A 21,234-nucleotide genomic window follows, 5' to 3' on the forward strand; every position below is an offset into this window, starting at 1 on the left:
AAATGTACTCTCTGCTTTGGTCCTGCAGGTGCACTGAGAGATGTGCGTCCCGGCTGCCCCACTGCGCCTGCTGCTGCTGCTGCAGCTGAGCTGCTCTCACACCGTGCACTGGACTTACAAAGGTAACAAAAATGAGGCTGCTTTGGGACTGCTGCTGCCTGCCAAGTTGCTGAGACGCTCACATTCCTTCCGTGCTGCAGGGGCAACACTCAGCTGGACACTGCTTTTGTTAGTGAGGGGTCTCCAGCGAGAAGCTAATTTATTCCCTTTTATTGATGACTGAGTATCTTGGAAATGGTTTTCCCCAATGCCACCCCTTTGTGCTCCCCTGTGCAGTGAGGACACATTGTCCGGGCTGTCAGACCCAAAAGGTTTGAACAATGGGGAAAATCTTTGCAATGTCTTAGAATAACAGCTGCCCTTTGGATGATCCTGAAAGGAAAAACTTTAAATATTGCTTGGCCATTATTTTATTGTCACATCCTATTTAGAACAGGTCACAAAAAAAGTGCTCATCTATGTATTTATAGATCTTGTGAAGCTTTATTTGATTTGTAATTGTTTCAGGAGCTTGTTTGCAGAACTTGCTGAAGTAAACGGCAGTCCTTTTGCACTCTTCAGTGGGCTTGGACTCAGGCTGAAGGAAAGGCTGTTGCTGAGTGGATACAATCCTGCAATTAGCCCACCAAGCTGTTCGCAGAGGTCCTTGCTGGATTTCCTTCTGCCTTGCCTAAGCCCTCCATATTTATTCAATGTCAGGAAACAAAATTTCTGTAAACTTTCATTGCTTAAATGAAATAAAAAGAATTGGCAAATGGTAACAAATCCCCAGCTGTGGCTGTGATTATTATAATTAGAAAATTAGGGAGCTGATGAAATAGCTTTGATCTACTTTCTTTTCAAAATACTCACCTCTCCTTCCAAACCACCTCTGCAGGGTTTGCACTCAGCAAGTGCAACAGTCACGTGCTGGTTATTCCTCAGCTCTAGCTTTGTTTGTCTCAGACAGACAAGTCTCCATCGATCAATATATTGTAATTTGGGGGAGGGGGGGTAAAAAGAAGAAAAGGTTTCCATAGTGACTGTCAGTCACAGCCATGACAAAGAGAGCATCAAAATTTCTACTTAACCTCAAAGTCGTAAATGTAGCACTATGGAGAGTACAAATAAATAGCCTTAATGGGTTCAAGCAGCAATTAGCAGTTTCAGCAGCACTCAGACCTCTGCAGGAAAGATTCAAATTGGGGTTAAGAGGTTTAAAGCCATTGGAAAAAGGACAGTATCCAGCATGCCAGGTGTCCTCTGCATTTGCTTCCTCCATAGACAGGCACAGGAGGTGAGTGCAGAGGGCTATTACTGCAATGCAGGTCTCATGTTTTGCAGCACAGTTGTACTGCAGACCAAATAATGTATATTTTCTGACTCCTGAGCTAGCAGCAGCTCCCGCCCCATCCCAATGACCTGGTTTGCTTCTCCTCCACACAGAGGGCGAGCTGGATGAAGAGCACTGGGGGCAGCACTTTGTTGCCTGCTCTGGCAAGCGCCAGTCTCCCATCGACATCCAGAGGAAGAAAGTGGTGCACAACCCCCAGCTGCTGCAGCTGGAGCTGAGTGGTTACGACGAGCCCTTGCAGGGGGACTTCACGATGACCAACAACGGCCATTCGGGTAAGGCTGGGGGGAGCCTGCTCATCTCCTGCCTAAAAAGAGGAGCTCGTTGCTGGCAAAGGAGCAGACATACAGTTCATACAGCCCCCTTCAACCCCATTTTGCAGGCTTCAGTGGTCCCTGACCCACGGCACAGTGCATGCACCATCCCTGATCATGCAGCATCGGGACCCCATGCGCTGCTGCCATGACCATGGGCGATGCTGGCAGCAAAGCCAAGCCTCACCTTTTTTCAAGGGCATTTGTTGGTAATGGTAGGTCTGGCCTGAAACCCCAGCCTTTTGTCCATGCCTCTTTGTTAGCACCCTGCACCATCCCCAGCGCATTCAGTGGGGGAAATACAAACCTGAGAGCATCCTACTTTTAAACTGTAAAGCAGGCTGTGGTCTGTCTTCTGGAGGGTTTGTCTGGGCAGCACAGCATGCACTCATTACCGGAGTACAAAGGAGACTTTATGAGCTCAGGTATGTATTTTCCCAGCACAGGCAGGGTACAGGAACACCTGCCACGTGTCCATCTTTGCTCTCTGCCATTATCACATACCCCCCCCACCAAGTTAAGGCCAGTGCCATCAGCGGGGGTGAATGAGCCAGCATTGCCTTAGGGGTAGAAAGTTTTTTTCTTCCCTGGCTGGGCAGTTGCCCTGAGAGGATGTCAAACTCATGCCATGGCAGGAATAGATTATTGGGTTTAGCTGATTGAAATGCTGTTCACAGACGATGCCCTTTTTATTTTCTGAACTTGACACACTTTGCTTTGCCATCTCACTTCATTCTGCTCTCCCGGTTGTGCTGCTTTCCCCAGTCACACAGGAAAGCTTTTCAGAAACCCATATGTAAACCAGAAAAATAAGAATTAAGATTCTTATAAGAAATTTCTTATAAGAAATAAGAAATAAGATATTTTCCCTGTTAGACACTGAAAAGGGATGAAAGGCAGCTAGAGCATGATAGATTGGCTCCTTTTTCAGCATATTTGGTAACTGCAGGACTGTAGGAGCAAGCGACATTTGAGGCATACTGACTCCTCTCTGCATTCACAAAATGTGTCTTTTGCCCCTGTGCAGTGAGAACCAGAAGTGATGGGACGGGAGAACCGTAGCTCAGCAGTGAGCTGGCAGCTGATGGTTGGTTAGCTGTAATCATACAAGGCAGAGGAGGGGCCCTCCTTACAGCCCTCAGGAAGCTGAAGCACAGCCCGAGTTAAACACCTTGCCTTTGGCTGCACAGCCTCAGAGCAAAGCTTCTCCTATAGGAGGTCCTGGATGCTCCTGCTGCAGTGTAATTCATTACCTAAATAATTCATCAGCTGGTGCTGCTGGGGTAATGCTTGTAGACTACAGATGAGCAGCGAGAGAAGAATTTCCCAATAACTGCTTCAGGGGGATGAGTATTTTCAAGGCATTTGGAACATGAGGAGCCTGGCCGCTCTCTAATCCCCCACGCTAGTCCTTTCTTCTCTCTGCAGCAGAGAGAAAGGAATATAGAGCAAGAACAAGGAACTGAAGCGATGAGAGACACGCTGTCTTCAGAGAGAGAGTGCTGTGATTGTATTTCTAAAAATCATCATGAATAAGCACTCCTGTTTGTCCCCCACACAAGCCTGACGTTCAGCTGGAAGCTGTCATATCAGTGCTGCCACCCCGACAGCCTGCACACCAATTCCTGCAGGTTTAGCTTTCACATCTCTGCATGTGTGCCTTTCCCGATTCTCTTGTCAACATCAAAACAGCGATGCTCTAACGCAGGGCATTTTAATAAAGCACAAAGGCAAAATGACAGCCTGCATTCACAGCTCCTGCGAAGGCAGGCACAGTTTCCCCACTGATTTCAGGGGGCTGGCACAGGGTTCCAATACCCCACGAGGAAAATCTCCCACTGTGCCACATCTAAAGGAGGTTATCCTATGTGAAAGGCACAGCAAAATAGATCAATCCACAGGAATCTCTGCTCAGGCTCTCAGGTGCTGAAGAACAAGTTTCTCACCTAAGAAACCAGCTGCGCTTTTGGCACCTGATGTGCAGCCTCCATTAATGCCTTACCTCAACCCCTTGGAGGTCAGAGGTAGGAGAAGACCCCGGCCCCAGGTGCTGCTGTTCCCCTGCACAACCCACATTGTGGGGCCACAAGGCAGGTCCAGCTCAGAGCAGTAACTCTCTCCCCCTTTACGTGGAGATGCAGGGCAAGAAGCAGAAGGAAGCTGGGCTGTTAGAGCAGCAAAGCAATTACAAAAAATGCCTTTCGGAAGATTTAACCTTCCCCTAGACTCAGAACACTCCTTGCTGGCTGTGTTTTGCAGAAGGTAGAAGCCATAATGAGGTACTTGAGGCAAATAATCCTAATTATGGAAGGCAGTCAGCAGGGATCTTACATAAAAAGTAAGGTAGGTGTTTATTTCCCACTGTAGACGCTTTGGAATATCACAAGGAAACACGTTCTCATCTTGTCTGGCTGTCAACACTTCACAAACAAAAGAAACTCTCTCCTCTAACCCAAGCTCTGACTAATGAATCACACACAGTGCTACCTTTAGCAATGGGAGTTGCTATTTTATTTTACAACATGCTCTGGGCTTTCACTAGGATGAAGCAATTCTCCATTTTAAGCCCTAAATTCAGCATATTTATTACCCTAATATATAATCTGTGGCAGTACACCAGCAGGAGGACCCGTGTTTCATAGCCCTGGTGTGAATGTGAGACAGGGCTCTGTCTCAGCCCCCCAGCACAAATGCAGCCATTTCAGATTTGCAGGGCTCTGGCCCAGCACGCCCATCCCTAACAGTCACAGAGCCCAGAATGTGTAAAATGATGGCAAAGGGTTAGGTGAGGCTAGTTGTTTTGTTATTTCTGACTGCCTCCTTCTCTCCTTGGAAATAACAAGATGAACAAATGCATGCAGAGCCCTGCAAGATGTGATGTGCGGTGCCAGGCACAAGCATTAAACCATTTTTATTGGTGCCTAAGGAAAAACCCAGAGCTGCCCAGCTGGGAAAAACGCTACAGACAGTGCTAGCACAATCAGCTCTGCACTCACTGCTGTCTCCAATCCTGTTTTTTCAGTCCAGATCGATTTGCCACCCACCCTGCGCATCGCCCGAGGGCTCCCAGGCCTCTACACGGCGGTACAGATGCATCTGCACTGGGGGGGCTTGGACCTAGAGACCAGTGGCTCTGAGCACACGCTGGACGGGATGAGATACGTCGCAGAGGTACCTGGAGGGAGGAAGGGGGATGGCAGCTCTGCCTTCAGCTGGAATTAAGTCCTTCAGGGTGTTGAGGGTGAGGAAGGCACTTGTCACCCCTTGCTCAGTGGCCCTGTCTCTCTCCTGGCAGCTGCACATTGTCCATTACAACTCTGCCGAGTACTTGAGCTTTGAAGAAGCCAAAGACAAGCCGAATGGACTGGCTGTGCTTGCATTCTTGTATGCGGTAGGTTTGACCCCTGAGCAAGGCCAGTGCGTGGTCAGTTTGTCCCACAGCCATGCTCTGGTCCCATCTAGGGCTGCACGTCCAGCCTCCAAGATACGAGGCTCAGTCAGTCCCCAGGCTGAAAAACAGGCAGGTCACCAACCTTTTTCAACTCTCTATGCTGTGTTTAGGAGGGGCACTTTGAAAATACGTACTACAGTGAATTCATTTCCAAACTGGCAAAGATCAAGTTTGCAGGTAAGTCGTGGGGATGCTTTTCTCCATCCTTGATCTTCGTAAAGCCTGTATGCATATGCACGTCCTGGGTCTGGGTTCAGCCTTTCTGCTGCTGCTCTGCTTGCAGCTACATGGCCAGGCATCCTCAGCCACTCACATCATGCTCTCCCTGCCTCTGCAGCCCCAGCAGCAGCCCCCATGGCAGGGTGTTGTGCAGGACACCCTTTCTCTTTGGTCACCGCAAGCTGTTAACACTGCCTCTGTTTCATTTTGAGGTCAATCGACAAAGCTTACTTCTCTGGATGTCCAAGCCATGCTGCCAGAAAACCTCTCGCACTTCTACAGGTATGAGGGCTCGCTCACCACCCCTCCCTGCTCCGAGAGCGTGACCTGGACCATCTTCGACTCCCCAGTTGTCCTGTCACACATGCAGGTACACATGTGGTGGCTGTTCACCAGCCATAGCAGCTTCTTTCCCTCATGCTGTCCTTCCACACCCGTTTCCTTTTCTATTCTCCAGTGATTTGGAGAACAGACCAACAGAACAGCTACCGGGGCATTTCTCAGACAGGAATTTGAGGACAGACTCCAGAGCAACAGCAGCTACTTGTGGCTGTAGGACCTGAGGTCTGGCGAGCGATTAGAAAGCTCTCTGCTCAGTTAAACCCAACCATACAGAAGCACCATATGAAGAAAAAGAGACCAGCCAGAGTCAGTAACACAAAAACTACCACAAAGAGAGGAAGAAGGAAAGAAAAAGGAAAAAAAAAAAAAAAAAAGAGAGATAAAAGCGCCATTCATAGCGTTAAAATCATTACAGAATAATTGGCAGATTTTTAGGAAAGTGGTTTGTGTTTTTTTTTTTTTTGCTGTTTGGCTGTGTGGCAGAGGGTTCAGACACGCTCCGTAACACTAGTAAAACGAGCTTACCGGTGAATCCTGCAGAGTAGTTCATCTTCCATAACGAAAAAGAACCACAGACTTTCCTTCCATGAGGACACAGTCAAGTGGAGATTACAGCAGTAGAGGATCACTGTGGGAAAGAGGATCACATTGGAAAAAAAAAAAAGAAAAAAAAAAAAAAAGAAAAAAAAAAAGTACTTTTTGGTGGGGAAGGCACTAGTGGGCGCTTGTGAGAAAGCAGCAAGCCACAGAGCAATTGCATCCGTGCATACCGTCAGGTCATTGTTAAAATAACTTCCTTCAGGCAAAATATCTTCACCATGACTTAGCTGATAAGAGCCTTCGACAGGCAGTTCCCTTCCCTTAATAATGCTCAGCAAGAGACCCTGCAGGGTGCCCCTGTCACAAGCTGCTGGGTTTAACCCCGAGCACTTCTAGGCCAAAGCACTGACCCTGCTGCCCCCCGTAACACCGCTGTGTTGCTCGCAGATCAGCATCCTGGAGAACACCTTGCTGGACTGGCACAACCAGACGCTGCGCAACGACTACCGGCACGCTCAGCCCCTGCATGGCCGGCTGGTGGAGGCCTCCTTCCGAGCCAAACCCACCCCAGGTAATAGGGGGCAGCAGGCAGGACCCCCAAACCTTCCCCAGGGGGCAGGAGGTCCGTGTCCTGCCAACTCGTCCTACTTCTCACAGAGCAGTGGTGGCTGTAGGTCGTGCACCAGCCCTCAGTGTTGGCATACCGAGATACACCACATTTTAAAACAAAGCTTTTCCCCAAACCTCCTACAAACCAGAAAGCAGGAGAGCTGCCGTGTGCAGGTCCTGGCCTTCGGTAAGTCCAGCTGTCTTATTGCTCTAGAACAATGCGAGACAGAAGAGCTCAGCCTCAGACTGGAACAGATCCAGACGCAGCTCCAGGACATGAAGAAAGAGTTGCTGAATGGAGTGAGCCACGTGGGTAAGAAACATGTCTATTCCCAGGTCCAGCTTACCTTTCAAGGATGAAGAGCCCATGCGTGCTGTTCTCCATGGCCTAAATCATTAACAGGTTTGGTGCTGATATATACAAGTAGAATTTTGTTCCATATCAAGGCCAATTGGAGAAGTTCCATGAGCTACAATATCATTACATCTAGCCCAAATCTAGTTACTCTCACAGCAACCGCAGCTTGGTCCAGCAACATGTAAGCACCTTTTTACAAACAGGGAGGATTTTAAGCTCACTGTTCCCCCAGGGTAAATAATTTTCTCCATTTTACAGAAGACAAGAACAAAGAAAGGAGGGGAAAAGTGGTTTTCCCAAAACAGTTTGGTGTGGGAGCTGAGCTTTTCATCATGTCAAGCCCCTCTGCTGTTGGAACAATGTGCCAGTAACTGTGGCTGGAGACAGCCAAGGCTGCTACAGCCCTGCCAGCTCCTGTGGGTACACTCTGTAGGGTTTGGGCTGATTTATAAACAAGTAAAAAACATAACAGCAGGCTTTTTGGTTATTTCAGGTATTAAATCCAGCACTTTCCCTGCTTTCTACTTCCCCATGGAAAACATTGAGAGCTTTGTGACTGTTCATCCCCTCCATGAGATGTCTCTCCAAGCATTCACCTTATGTTTCTGGACAAAAGCCCAGCACATTGGCAGTCAGACTGTTCTTTCCTACTCCACGCAGGAGAGGGATAATGAGCTAGTGCTGACCGTGGGCACAGATGTGGGGCTGTGGATAGGAGGCCACTTCATCAGCTTCCCCCTGTTCCACAAGGCACAGGACTGGCTGCACTTCTGCATGACGTGGGCCTCCCAGTCTGGAATGGCAAATTTATGGCTCAATGGAGCTGCCGGTAAAGCAAAGAGCATCCAGAAAGGGTACATGAGCCAGGCTGGAGGGACGCTTGTCCTTGGGAAAGACAGAGACACTCTTCTCGGGGCCTTCTCCAACGGATTTGCAGGGTGGATGACGCACGTGAACCTGTGGAGCCAAGTCCTCAGCCCTGCAGACATTCGGGCACTTGCACTGTGCAGAGCAGGACATCCCAAGGGAGATGTCATAGCATGGGGAGAAACCTCCATGACCCTCTTGGGAGGGGTGGTTCTGGAGTCTGACACCAGCTGTCAGTGACCCCCACCCCCCTTTTAAGAAAAAAAAAAAAAAAAAAGAAAAAGGAAAGAAAAGAATCCAAACCACTTACTAGGGAAAATGAGAAAGGAAGTTTGTTCCATTTATTTGTTTTAGGTTAACTCCTTGTTTCTCCTTTTGCTTGCTGTAGGTTCACTAGGCACCTTGCTTGGTTTTTCCAAGTAGGCATATAGGGGCAAAGCCTCCATCAATCAGTAGGACGGAGGCACAAAACAGAGAGCAGCTCAGCACAGTCCCATGCCTTGTATCTTCACATCCCTCCTAGGAGTTTGGTGTAGGGCCCCATACACAGACTTTCTTCTCATATGCCAAAGTGCCACTGTTTGGTTAGAGGAACCCCTTTCTCAGGTAGAACTATACTCACATCCTTCACCTCATCTCCATTTCTCACCATCTTCCCTGCATGCAGCCTTTATTCCCATTTTCACCATCAAATCACCACCCCTTCCACTGCAGATGCATCATTAAAGGGTACACAAAGGACAGCGCGGCTCCTACGCAGTCATTGTGCTTTGCTCAGTGACGTGTCCTTTTTGTAAATGGATGGCGAGACTGAGCGTGGAAGCAGCTTCTTTTTCAACACATACACATCACAAGACAAGACTGAGGGCATGCAGGACGCTCGTCTCCTGGGGTTAAAGATGCACATCACGTGAAGGACTATCACTAGCATCAACACCAAGTCCGTGCCAGGCTGTCAAACAATTCTGATTTTTTCCATACAGAGGGCAGCAACCTTGCACAATTGTGTGAATTTCCACATGTTAACTTAGGCAGCAATTAACCCTTAAACCCCTTAAATAAATACTTTAAGAAATCCTCCATTTTTATCAGCATGCAATTTGCTTTCTTCTGTGGGTCACCACCCAGACTCAGCTTTTTGCAAACTATTTTAGCCTTCAGGTGGAGCTGTGCCCTTAGGGAACACAACAGAAAGAAACCAGTAGTAGGACCAAGCTCTAAACCCTTTGAAGACTTCTTTAAGAAGGTTCAGGTACCCAAGAGATAAATTCTTTGGAAAACTAACTTTAGCTTCTCACAGCTTAAAGACAGATTTGGCCATGCTTGGAAGCAGACCCTGCCCTACAGTTATTGCACGGGCATCCGTCAGCCTGAGTCTGACCCCAGCAGCACAGCCCCGAGGTTCTCACTGAGCTCAGGACCATCTCTGGGGAGTGAACAAGGTGCATCTGGCTCATACAGAGCGCAGATCTGGGGGTTATTAAAGGATTAAGAGAGGGACTGCCACCCTTGGGCAACTGAAGTATAAACACCAGAGAGTGCAGTGAGCTATTTCCAAGGACTGGAGTGCCACTGGAACAAATGGTTATCAACCATCTGCGAATAAGCATCACACCACTGGAGGACTCCTAACCTCAAGAATAAGGCTCGGGAAGGACTCAACTGCAACAGCTGAGGACTGAGATGTGAGGGAGAGTCTGGTGAGCAGGGTGGGGGTGAGATTGAGTGATGTGTATTCCTACTTTTATGGCCCTTTGAAGCACACAAAAGGACAGTAGGGGGCAGAATAAACACTGCTATCAACCCATCTAACAAAGCATCTCAGCACAACTGCTTCTCTCCACTCAAAGAACACCAAGCACCGAAGAGCGGCCACCACTCATGCTGGACCCTCAGCTACGTGAAAGAGGAATACGTTGCACTCCTTGCATGCGACTGACCAAAGCCCAGCCCAGGTGCTGGTTTGTGTCACCTGTGTCAGGACGTGAGGGACATGCATCACACTGTGACATCAGTTCCTTGATGGCAGGAACTGAGCTGGCTGTGGGCATTGCCCTTTCCTTGCGACAAATAACCAGGAGTGGGGAATTTTCCTCAGCAGTGCTGGGCCGTGAAGCAGAGCGGTCCTGCTAATCACTCACAATGAGAACACTCTTAAGACACAACAATGGCTTATTTAGAAACTCTTGCTGTGGGAAGTGTGCAGAAAGTCTGGATGAAAGATCAGTATCAAGCCACGTTCTCCCACTGAGCAGATCCTGAAAAGTGCCTGGACCAGGCCAAATGTTGGTTTGTGTTCACAGATTGCTGCTGGAGATTTCTTTCTTCTTCTCTTCCTGCCCAGCTGGGATAGTGTGGATATCCATGAGCTCTTCTTTCTCTGTCTGAATCTCCACCTTGTTCCTCTTGGCCATGATCCTGTTGATTTCCATGAAGGTTTTGTTCTTCGTCTCAGGAACAACAAAGAAGATGTAAACCATGGTGACGAGGCATATGGCACAGAAAATGAGGAAGCTGTAGGCTCCCAGTCCAGCCTGGAGCAAGGAAAGAAGACTGAGCAAAGGCCAGGGCAATACCCCAGATGTATACATTACATGATTTGGACATGCTGAACCCTATATCATCTATGAAAGGCAGCCACAATGGTGTGCATGTACTTTAAGTTGAGCAACTGGAAGCTAGGGGTGGTTCTAGATTCTGTCTTCTGATATCACTACCATGGATTTAGTGGAAAAGGTCTGTTACACAAATCAAAATAAACTCACCAGCTCCCCCTGCACAGGCTAAAATTAATCAATTTATGGGTCGCCACTATTTGGGATCAGTTTGAACTGGTGACCTGGTGGTCAAAAGCTAAAGTTGGCTCCCTGAGACATCCACCCCACTATGGAAGATGGAGAATTTGCTGTCTTTTCTATGGTCCTGAATTGAGAATCAGATGTTCATATGGAAAAATAACTTTAAAGTATTGCACAACAGCTGTGATCAAAGAACTGCTAATTAACATCAGTTTGTTGCCCTTTATCTGTAACCCTGCCTGCAGATACTGGGAACCAACCTGGACATGTAGAGTTCCCAGGCTTAAAAAGGCTCTCTGTAGGAACATAGGGGTGAAGATATTGATTTTAAGCTGAAGGCCTGCCCCTGCTCTTACCTCCATGTAGAGGAACAAGAGCCCCACGGCGAAGTTGCACAGCCAGTGCACGGACCCACCGACCATGAAGGCAGCAGGCCGGGACGACTGCAGGAACATCTCGGTGATCATCACAAAGGGGATCGGGCCTGGAAGAGAGTTCTATATTTGTAAACCCCAAAGGCAATCTCTCACTCTGAATTCCTAGATTACATCGCTTGTTTCAGTAGCTTACTAAACAACTTGTGTTTAGAAACGTCTGATAAATCCAAGAGGGAAATGAAACAAAAACCAGGGCAACTGACTGACTTGCCTAAGCTCACACACAGCAATCAGCCTCTTCTCTCTCCTATGGCTTTAACCACGAAAAAATTGTCAAGACTGATAAACATGAAATGCATCTCCAGAGAGCATCCTACAAGCAGCATCTAAGCAAAGCAGTGCTTCTTAAAAAAAGAAAAAAATACAACATATGCAGGTGATGGGAAAACAGGTGCTGGTGGATCAAGCCACCAGGCTCGCTCACAGCACTGCCCCCTCTGTGAGGTGATGAAGCAGATACAGATAACGTTATCACAACAGGGGTCAGGCCACATTTCCAGCTGGCCTGGTGTTCTCCCTCCAGCAACATCCCTCCTGTGGGCGCTTCAGTCTGACTGACGGCACACATGGAGAAGAGAGGTTAAATGTAATTCCATCTGCTAGTGAAACCTCAACAGGAGTCTCAAAACTGCATTGCTGCATCCATCAAGGATCTGGCTGAGCTTTTCACACTGAACAGGCAACTCAACAGCTCCAAGAAGCTGCCAGGTTAGGCAACAGCCTTTCCAATATCCTCATCTCTCTGCAACACCAACTCCTGTCTGCAAAGTCATCTATAGTGCCACACGTGTACTTCGAGTTGTTCTAATTTGATTTGTTGCCCATAGATGCAAGCATGCAGAATCTCTGCCCAGCCACTAGGGCTCAGCACCTCAGCACAGCTTTGCTCCAGATCTAGTGGGTGCATCCCAGGTATGATGAGCACAATTGTGCCTTTGCTTTTCCTCTTGAAAGCTGGATGCTCCCCTGCTCATGGACAGGGCCTGCTGGAGCATAAATGTAGCTGACAGCCAGCAAGGTGCATGGCTGCACAAGGGAAATGCAATCTCCTTGGATCAGCCCCACAAAGCTTTTGATGTCAAGTTCAGCACAAAGCTTGGCTTTAAACAAATTGCAGAGGAGACTGGGCAAGATTGTGTGTACTTACTGGCTCCAATAGCGTGTCCAATGATGTAGAGAATGACACACACTATGCTTAGGTAAGACATCCAGGAAACAGTGTTCTGTAAAGAATTTAATCACAGGTTAGAGCTGGCTGTCACAACTAGAGCTGGCTGTAAGTCAGCAACACACTCAAGGCACTATTCACAGTGAGATTTGAAGGATTTTCTAAAGCAGTGTCCTCCTGTTCCTAGCTATGTCCAGGCAGACATACTTAGCCACATAGAACATAGTCTGTGTAGGATCTTTGCTTCCAACAAATGGGTGCAACGGGTATGAACACGATGTTCTGGGAGAGGTATCGAGCCAAGAAGGACTGTAGTTCTTGCTGGCTTTACGTTAGGCAGATCTTCAGGGACTGAGATACTCCGTACTGCCCCCCTCCCAGAGTGCAGAAACAAGTTCAAAACACACCAAGGGCCTGTTCCCCAGAAAGTCCCTGGCCAGGCCCACTGAGCCACCCAGACACACACCTGGAGGTTGAGGGCCAAGGTCAGCACTGCACAGGAGCCACAGCACAAGCCAAAGCCGGCGAGGAGAAGGATTCTCCTCCCTAAGGACTCCACGATGAAAACCTGAATGAGACAGAAGGGGGTGAGAGACCAGATCCCCGGGGCACAGCACTTCATTCCAGCAGATTCTATCAAGATGGTATTTAGCAAGGGACGGTGCAGAACAAGTACTGCACAAAGCATCTCGCGGTGTGACAACCTGGGTCACCCATTGTGAGAACGGACAAGTGAGTACTCAAATAGCTGCAGCAGACACTTACAGCGAGGCAAGTCATGACGACATTGATGGCACCTATCGACACGGTGACATACTGCACGTTATTGGTTTCCACACCTGCTGACTCGAAGATCCTGTCCGCGTAGTAGAAGACCTGCAGCAAAACCACAGCTGTGTTTATATGTGGCCAAAGGCGGAGCACAGGAATTCCAACTGGGCTGCTTCTACCTCCTGGAACTGGTGCACAGGAGCCCTTAAATTATTTCATTACTGAAGATGTTGGTGTTTAGCTCCAGGCACAAGAACCTTAGGCCAAAAATGTCCAAACCATCCTTGTAGGATGCTGGACTCTGGACCATGTATGTACTTGGTTTGGTACTGGCCAGGGTGAACTTCCCCATAACATCTTACAGAACCAATGTCCCTGATGAAGGGAGAATCGTGTCTCCCAGGTTCTAGCTCCTATGTCAGCTCTGCCCCATATCATCCATGCCCCATCCTGTTACTGCTCACCCCGCTGCCTTCCCACTCACCGCATTAACCCCCGAGAGCTGCTGGCCCATCATCATGACGACAATTGAGATGAGTTGCCATCGCAGGCCCCTGAAGGTGCAGAGGGTGAGTACAGACAGCTGTCCTTCTTCCTTTTCTGACTGGTCTTCTAGGCGCATTTCTTCTATCTCATCATCCACATCATCCCAGCCTCTCAGTCTCTGCAGAGCTAGTTGGGAGATGAAGGTGAGTTACGGACCACAGAAAGCTCTACTGCTTCCAAGCAAGACACAACACCATGCAAACCATGGGCAGTAGCAGTGCTCCCAGGATGGGAAGTCAGAGATTCATACAAGCAGAGAAAGAAGCAAGAATCCCATCCACCAGCAACATGTCAGTGAATAATTTCACACTCTCTTGCTTCATTGTTGGCTGCTGTCAGCCACATCCCACAGCCAGACCTATCCCCTTCCACCTTCCCTTCCAGTAAAGGATGGTGCTGTACCTTGTCGTGCTTGCTCTTCATTGCCCTTCTGTATCAGCAGATATCTGGGACTTTCAGGGAAAAAGGGCAATGTGAGGAGCTGAATTACTGATGGGATCCCAGTCAGCCCCAGCAGCACAGGCCAGCCTGCAACAAAGGTAACACGATGATGATGACTGGGAGAAATCTTTCCCCAGCAGAGCCCACAGAAAACTTCCCAAGCCAGGGTTTTACCTTCAACATTCCCAAGGATGCTGTTGAGACCAAGGATCTGAGCTATGAGGATCCCAATGGTGATGAAAAGCTGGGGCACTACCCCAATGGCACCTCTCAGATTTTTGGGGGCCATTTCTCCCAGGAACATGGGAACCACGTTGGAGGCCAGACCTGGTAGAGAGCAATGTTAGTCATGCAGCTGCCTGACCTCAGCACGCCGAGCAAAGTGTTTTTAGGAGCCTGAGAAGGCTGGCAGGAGCTTGCCTACAGAGCTGGCAGACAATATGGGGGCTCTCAGTGTCCATTCTTCACCTTCCTTGAAGCAGCTCCCTCTGCACACAGGGTGCAAAGGACTTCCATAGCAGACATGCAGAGAAACTGCATGTGCTGCTTCCCATTTGGAAACACAGTCAAAAGGTAAGGGAGGAATTTCCACTTCCTTTCAGAATGAAATCAGTACTCAAGCTGATGCAAGGGTAGAGGGATGGGACTCTCACTTGCTCCTAAAAATTCACTACTCCATTAATTGCTCTGTAACAGTTTACAAAGAGCATCTTACAGTTAGCATGTTAGAGTAAGTATTTCTATTCTACCAGCACACAGAGGACCGGTTGTTTTACAGAACACAGCATTGTTAGCTGCAGTAACCCCTGTGAGCTGCCAGTTCCCATACTTAGGTTGTAAATCTTGGCGTGCAAACCCCAAACTCCAGAAGTCAAATGACCAAACCACTCTTATCTTACATTTCTAACAAAGTTCCTAGCATTCACACACTGGGGCTACAAAGGAGATCAAGATGTTATCTGAAAGCCAAAATGCATAGAAAGAAATACTAACGCAGGCAGGAAACATTGTAAAACTGAATTCAGGAGGTGTAGTGTTTGATGTTGGCACTACAACCATCCCTTTAAATTCCCTATAAAAACCACGAACATGCTAGCAGTGGCTTGTAGTCCAGTGCATTCAATTAATGGTGGATTTCTAAGTGTTCAGACCTACGCTGACCAAGCCCTGCCACAGAGGGGCTCTGATGGTGCTCCCAGCACCAGAGCTGCAGCTTTTACTAGGATGAACTGTGCCCGGATCCTGACAGAGCCCGAAGCTGGCTTGGTCCAGCAGCTTCCCTCCCCATATACAGTCTGCACAGAGCAAGGCTACAAAACACAGGTTAGGACAGCCAGTCCTAACTCTTCTGTCAGCAATAAATAGCTGAAAGGAGGGATCCCTCTTTGCAGATCCCTCTGTAGCGGCTCGGAAAAGCAATGCCAAGAGCAGCTGTCAGGCTTACAAGAGTGAAAAGTCAAAACAAAACCAACCAGACCAGACATTTCCTGCCTTACCTCACTGGTTGCAATCGCGTGTTATAGATAGCATTGTTTTCCTGTACCAGTTTGTTTTCTCACTTTATCCACACAGGCTATCCGAACTCACTAATAAATCATGGAGCACGTCAGTCTCGCTAAGCCAAAGACAATTACTCGGGTCTGAATGTTGTCAGGACACTTATCAGCCTGTCTTGGCAGGAGCCCAGCACAGCAGCGCGTGGGGCACCGGCCCTTCGGCACTTCTTTGGTCCATGTTACTGCAGCTCCAGCACCTCACAGCCCTCAGGAGCCTTGCAGTAAAACCAGTGGTCCTGCACCCTTTACCCTCCCTCAGATATTTCCTTTCTCCTGCAGGAAGGACAACCAGTTCCAGGAATGGATCTGGCATTGTCTTCAATGACTTCGGCTTGGAAGGATTATTCTGGTTTTTATTATTATTTTATTTTATTTTTTTAAATAGTGCCAGCCTATCTGCTTTCAGATGTCTGGGAAAACAGATTATCAGCAGGTTTCCTGGCTGATGGTGCCCCAGAGCCAAGCAGACGCTGACTGCGGAGGGCAGCTGCAGCTACAGACACCTCCTCTGTGCAGCCCAAATCCCAGTCCCACTGCCCTTGCCTATTAGAGATCTCTGATACTTCTGCAACACGCAGATGAGAACCATTATTCAAGCAAGTACAGAACTGCTGTGCAACTGAATGGCTATAATGTGCTACCTGTGAAGCCATCTGTTGGGAAAAAAAACTTTACATAGCCAAGAATATCATATTTTTGCTCTCCTTTCACCGTCCAACCTCTCACTTACCAGCATAAATCCCCATGATAACACGTGAAAGGATGATTACTTCAAAGGTTTTTGCTATCTCTGAGGTTCCCATAAGGACTGCAGCAGCAATGGAGAAGAGGTTGTTTATCAGCAGGGTCCCCTTTCTGCAAAGTCATGGAGACAGAGACAGAATTCAGTTTATTTTTCTAAGGAAGCTGCTGGACCAGTATCAGACTCTCCCCTGGGTTATGCTGCCCAAAACTCAAAGGACTTGCCATCCAAAAGACTAGGCAAGGGGAAAATGGAGATTGTCTCATTTTTCCCGCAGGGAATGAAGAGCGAGCTCAGGAAACCTGAGCAGCCAGGGCTGGACCTGCACCCAGCTGCACCCAGCTCCCAGGGCTTTTCCCGTGGCTGTCCACCTGGCTCAGGTCCCAGCATGGCCTTGACCATCCCAAAACCATATCGGTTCTTCTACATGTGAGACACCACGTTCCCAAGCTGCTAATCACCAGCCCATCTGCTTTAGGACCAGAGTGGCGTGATGCAGCTGAGCTGATGAGCTCGGCGAGCTGGAGTGACCGGTGAGACGAGCCTTATCTGAACCCAGCGAGCTGCCCCAGGAGGACGTTCCCCAGCTCTGTCACGTACCGGCCGCAGTTGTTGACCAGAGGCCCCACCATGAGGGACCCGAAGAAGCCACCCAGAGGGTACATGGACACGGTGAGAGACCAGAGCAGCGTCTGGAAGCTCTTGTCCATAAAGACCCCATGCCTGTCTGTGTAAGTTTGGTTGTAGAAGTCTTGCATGTACTGGAACAAAACACAGAGCATATTTAGCAGTATGCAGAACGTCCATGTTGGAAAAGCACAGATCAATCAACGTCAAACAATCAATGTCATAAAACCTTAAACAAATGTTTAGATAAAACCAGAATGGCTGAGCTGGAGAACGAATGCAAGAGAGGGTTGCAGTGGAGAAGCCTGGATTAGATAAAAGTTAATGCAAGTTATCCTGCCTTATTAGATTTTAGACAAATTAACCTGCCTGACTGGATTTGTCTGCTTCCTAGAAGGGAAGGCATTCCTCATGCCCCATCACTGCTGGGCAAGGAGCCCTGCCAGCCACGTTGCAGCCTTAACACTCCCACTTCCAGGTGGTTCAAAGCTTTGAGAAGTGTGAGCACCTTAGGCATTGGGCACCTGCCCGCAAAACACCCGTAATCCAGTTCCTCTTCCACTTTGCTGTTTATAAACCTTCTGGTCATGGTCTGCAGTCTCAACCTACCGGGGCTGGAGAATTGATCACAGACACGTTGTAGCCGTACTGGAAAGATGATCCGAAGGCAGAGATCAGTGTTACCAGCGCAAGTGAAAGTGTCATTTTCTGCAGAGAGACAAGAGAACACACAGACAGCACCTCAGAACCAGGTTTGGCTTTCAGGCATAAATGTCCCTCTGTAAAAATACAGCAATACCTCCAGATCTGCCTTCTGTGTTTTTTGGCTTTGTGTTACCGTACAAAGAAAGCCCAATGGGTTGTTTTTGTTATAACTCACTTTGTTCTGCCTGATTTGCACGTTGTCATTACAGTAATTCACTCTACCGCTTTTTCCCAGCACTGATGGATCATTTGGACGATAAAGAATTTTGACGTTATCGTGCTTAAAATACCACCCCGCAGGGAAAAAAGAAATTGCATGCAATTATTCTTTTTTGCAACATGCAAATTGGTTAGTAAAACAAAGCAGGATGCTGGCATAGGAAAGCTTTAAAAAGATGGGGTTTCACATAAAGTGGCAAAAATCCCTTTCCTGGTCATTTGCTCTGCTTTCACAGGCTGGATCGCTCTGCCTCCCACGTTTCAGGATCAAGCTGATTATCCAGCCGCCACCAAAGCCAACGACAACTTGGCCAAGTAGCTTGGTGAGGGCTTGGCAGCCAAACAGAAGGGCAAAATCGCCACCCCGAGCAGAATCGCACACCAGCCACGTCTGTAGACACACAGTCCTCAGGGTTACAAGCCATGCGAGCTTTCTGCAGCAATTTAGTTGTAATTCCATCCTTGGGCTGGAGCTGGCCCTACGTTATTGACTAAGCTGTTTTTTTGTTTGTTTGTTTTATAGCTCACTATTGTGTCTCGTATCTGCTGCAGCAATAAAACTGCTTTTCGTTCAGACGCATACCATTTGCTGGCAACATTTGCAGGTTTTTAAGTGTCCCAGCACTCAGCCCAGCTCCTGCATGGGGGATCTGACATGGCCCTAACCATGACAGCTATGTCCAAATAGCAGCCGGTACCCCTTACAGCCCCCAAATTCTCCAGAAGCTCTAGCAGCTCCCTTGCAGAGATCTGCACATTAAGGGACTGCAGGAGACTGAAACTCAAGTCAGGATCAGGAGAAAGCTGAGGCTTCCAGGAACACTTTCTAGTACCAGACTGTTGACACTCTTGCAACGGCAATGAAAATCAGACTGCCTTGCTGTCATTAAACAAATCCCCAGAGCTCGGAAGAGCCGCTGGTGTTAATTATACGCATGCAGTACTTTTAGGAAAGCCCCTGGCACGCAGGAGCACCGTGTTGTACAAGAACCCACAAACACGCTGCTGTGGGAGGCTGCCCCATCCAGAAACACCCGCAGCCTGAAAGCAACTGGAAAGTAGGATAGAAAAGTTGCACACAGAAAGGGAATTTCACCCCGAAGTTGCACAGTAGGTCAGCTGCAAGGAGTGAGTCAGGGGAGCAATGCTACGCTGCAGAAAAACTGGGTTTGGGAACGTAGACATCCCTGCTCTCCCTCCGAGACCAGCTATGGATACATTAGCCCAACAGATCCCTTCGTCTCCTTCCACCACAAACCCTCACTTCTCCAAACCCGCTCTGCATCTCCAGGGGAGGCAGCAGTGGAAGCAGAGTCCGCTCACTTACCCCCTTCGAGCCTCCCTCCGAGTCGGAGCTCTCCTGCTTATCTTTGCTTGGCTCCATGTTGGGCTTTGAACCACAGATGCTGAGTACGGACTTTTATAGCCAAAACAGATGACACGGGGGATGGAAACGCCCTGCCTGGACAGAAAATCCCTCCCGTGACTTTCAAGGAAGTATCCAATCCACGGCCAGCAACAACAGCCCAAGCCCGAGCTGACTGCTGGGTTTCCAGTCCTGCGTGTCTCCTTTTTAGTCTCCTCTCCCCTCCCTCCTTCAAGTCTGTCACCGCTCTCAGGTGTTCCTGTGCCAGCTCCAGACTCAAAATAATGCCCAGCTACAGGGGAAACATCCTCATGCACCCAAGGAGGAGGAGCAGGCTTATCACCAAAGATGCTGAAGGAGCCGTTTGCTGCAGCGCAGGTATGCGGAACAGATGGGGCCGTGGCAGGAGAGCCGCTGCTGCTCCACACTGCAGCTCCAGCACAGTTGTAGCCACATCGCTGCCTGGTGACCACCACGTTCCAGAAAAAAATGAGTGTTCTGTGTGAGCACGGCCCCCAGAGAGGGCTTTTGCCATAGGACAGTGATAAACCTGGACTGCACAAGCCCTCCTGCAGCCACAATTGCACATCTACCCCTGAGCAGAAATACAGCACCTGGTCCCACCCCACCCAGCCCAGCACCCTCGGGGCACTCCTGCAGGTTGCAGGTTCTTCCTTCTAGGGTTTATTTCTGACCATGCACAGAACATGCTGTTTGTACAGCAAAGCATATTAGTTTTCTTTCTACACACAAGGCGTACACGCTGTCGGCTTAGCATTAACCACCTGCACGAGGAGGCTACTTCAAACAGCACAGGACTTAATTAATGATTAACTACAGTTTCTATAGTTGATCAGCAAAATGCAAAGTTCACAGATACCCCTGGCAGCCAGAGCAACTGGAATCAGACTGCATTGTTATTGGCCTGGCTGTCTTCAGCACCCAGCACCTTTTTTAAAAAAAATGCACCTCAAGTGGCTGCAGCCTCCCTCTTGTGCGGTGAAGTCATCGCACACAGAACCTACACTCAGCATTTTTTTTTTTCTCTTTTGTTCGTCCTGGAATGTCTTTTTGCACCCATTCCTAATTTTTCCCAGGAAGAAGTTTTGCAGGGCAAAGACAATTTGATAGAAATAGAACAGCAAGATGACAGCTGCTGATAGTTTTTGTTTTTTTCCACATCCTCCCCCCCAAACCTCAGGGGATCATCTTTTGTTTTTAAAATCCCTTTGTTACCATTTACTCTGAAATTCTTCCCAATTAATCTAAGTCATGGCCTCAAAGAAAGTAAATGCAGTAAGAGCTTAACACCCAGAAGCTAAGTGCTTCACAAGCAGTTCTATCTATCAGACGCCTTTAGTGGTGGTCATCCTGTAACGCTGACAGGTGAAATTCCGTAAGGTAATCCAGTTTATGAGCTACAATGCAAATAATATTTTTTAAAAAATCAGGGAGAAACAAGGATTGAAGGAGAGATGGGAAAAGATACCTTCAGCTACTGATTAATGCAGAGACCTGGGGGGAGAGCAGGAATGGATTCAGAGAGAAAAATGCTGCAGGTTCTCATTGAGCATCACAAGAACCTGCAGCTCGCAGCCACCTCCACCAGAGGAATCCCGGTCAGGACCAAAAACAGAACACCTTTAAAGGTGTGAACACCTTTAAGCGTGTGATTTTGAAAGTGCAAACACTGCTCAGTGATCCAGAGTGAGCACAATAAAGCACTGCAGGGAGTAACATCAGGGTTGGCCAGGGCTGGTAATTG

At 48.4% G+C, this 21,234-nt stretch overlaps 2 protein-coding genes across 2 annotated transcripts; one reads left to right on the forward strand and one right to left on the reverse strand.

The window, feature by feature from the left end:
• The first annotated feature begins 40 nt into the window (after positions 1–40).
• Positions 41–8,333, forward strand: CA6 (carbonic anhydrase 6). The gene is made up of 9 exons (XM_035344939.1): positions 41–122; positions 1,486–1,668; positions 4,730–4,878; positions 5,003–5,098; positions 5,269–5,335; positions 5,590–5,813; positions 6,707–6,830; positions 7,083–7,181; positions 7,720–8,333. Exons 1-9 carry the CDS (start codon positions 41–43, stop codon positions 8,331–8,333), a joined length of 1,638 nt encoding a protein of 545 aa, XP_035200830.1.
• A 70-nt stretch (positions 8,334–8,403) lies between these two features.
• Positions 8,404–19,769, reverse strand: LOC118177032 (solute carrier family 2, facilitated glucose transporter member 5-like). Its single transcript, XM_035344386.1, has 12 exons — positions 19,431–19,769; positions 17,789–17,887; positions 17,153–17,313; positions 16,541–16,665; positions 14,429–14,581; positions 14,216–14,341; positions 13,752–13,939; positions 13,262–13,372; positions 12,963–13,064; positions 12,476–12,551; positions 11,248–11,375; positions 8,404–10,627 (listed from the first exon to the last, which is right to left on the reverse strand). The coding sequence occupies exons 1-12, from the start codon at positions 19,485–19,487 to the stop codon at positions 10,391–10,393; spliced, it is 1,563 nt and encodes a 520-aa protein (XP_035200277.1). The 5' UTR covers positions 19,488–19,769; the 3' UTR covers positions 8,404–10,390.
• Between the last annotated feature and the right edge of the window lie 1,465 nt (positions 19,770–21,234).

Source organism: Oxyura jamaicensis, chromosome 21 (assembly GCF_011077185.1).
Source record: "Oxyura jamaicensis isolate SHBP4307 breed ruddy duck chromosome 21, BPBGC_Ojam_1.0, whole genome shotgun sequence".
NCBI classification, from domain to species: Eukaryota; Metazoa; Chordata; class Aves; order Anseriformes; family Anatidae; genus Oxyura; species Oxyura jamaicensis.

Coding starts and splice junctions, on each gene's coding strand:
- CA6 (XM_035344939.1), top strand. CDS start 41: ATGTGCGTCCCGGCTGCCCCACTGCGCCTGCTGCTGCTGCTGCAGCTG. Junction 123..1,485: donor CGTGCACTGGACTTACAAAG/GTAACAAAAATG, acceptor TCCTCCACACAG/AGGGCGAGCTGGATGAAGAG. Junction 4,879..5,002: donor GGATGAGATACGTCGCAGAG/GTACCTGGAGGG, acceptor CTCTCCTGGCAG/CTGCACATTGTCCATTACAA.
- LOC118177032 (XM_035344386.1), bottom strand. CDS start 19,487: ATGGAGCCAAGCAAAGATAAGCAGGAGAGCTCCGACTCGGAGGGAGGC. Junction 14,582..16,540: donor TATCATGGGGATTTATGCTG/GTAAGTGAGAGG, acceptor GCTCTCTACCAG/GTCTGGCCTCCAACGTGGTT. Junction 12,552..12,962: donor CCTTGGCCCTCAACCTCCAG/GTGTGTGTCTGG, acceptor AATTCTTTACAG/AACACTGTTTCCTGGATGTC.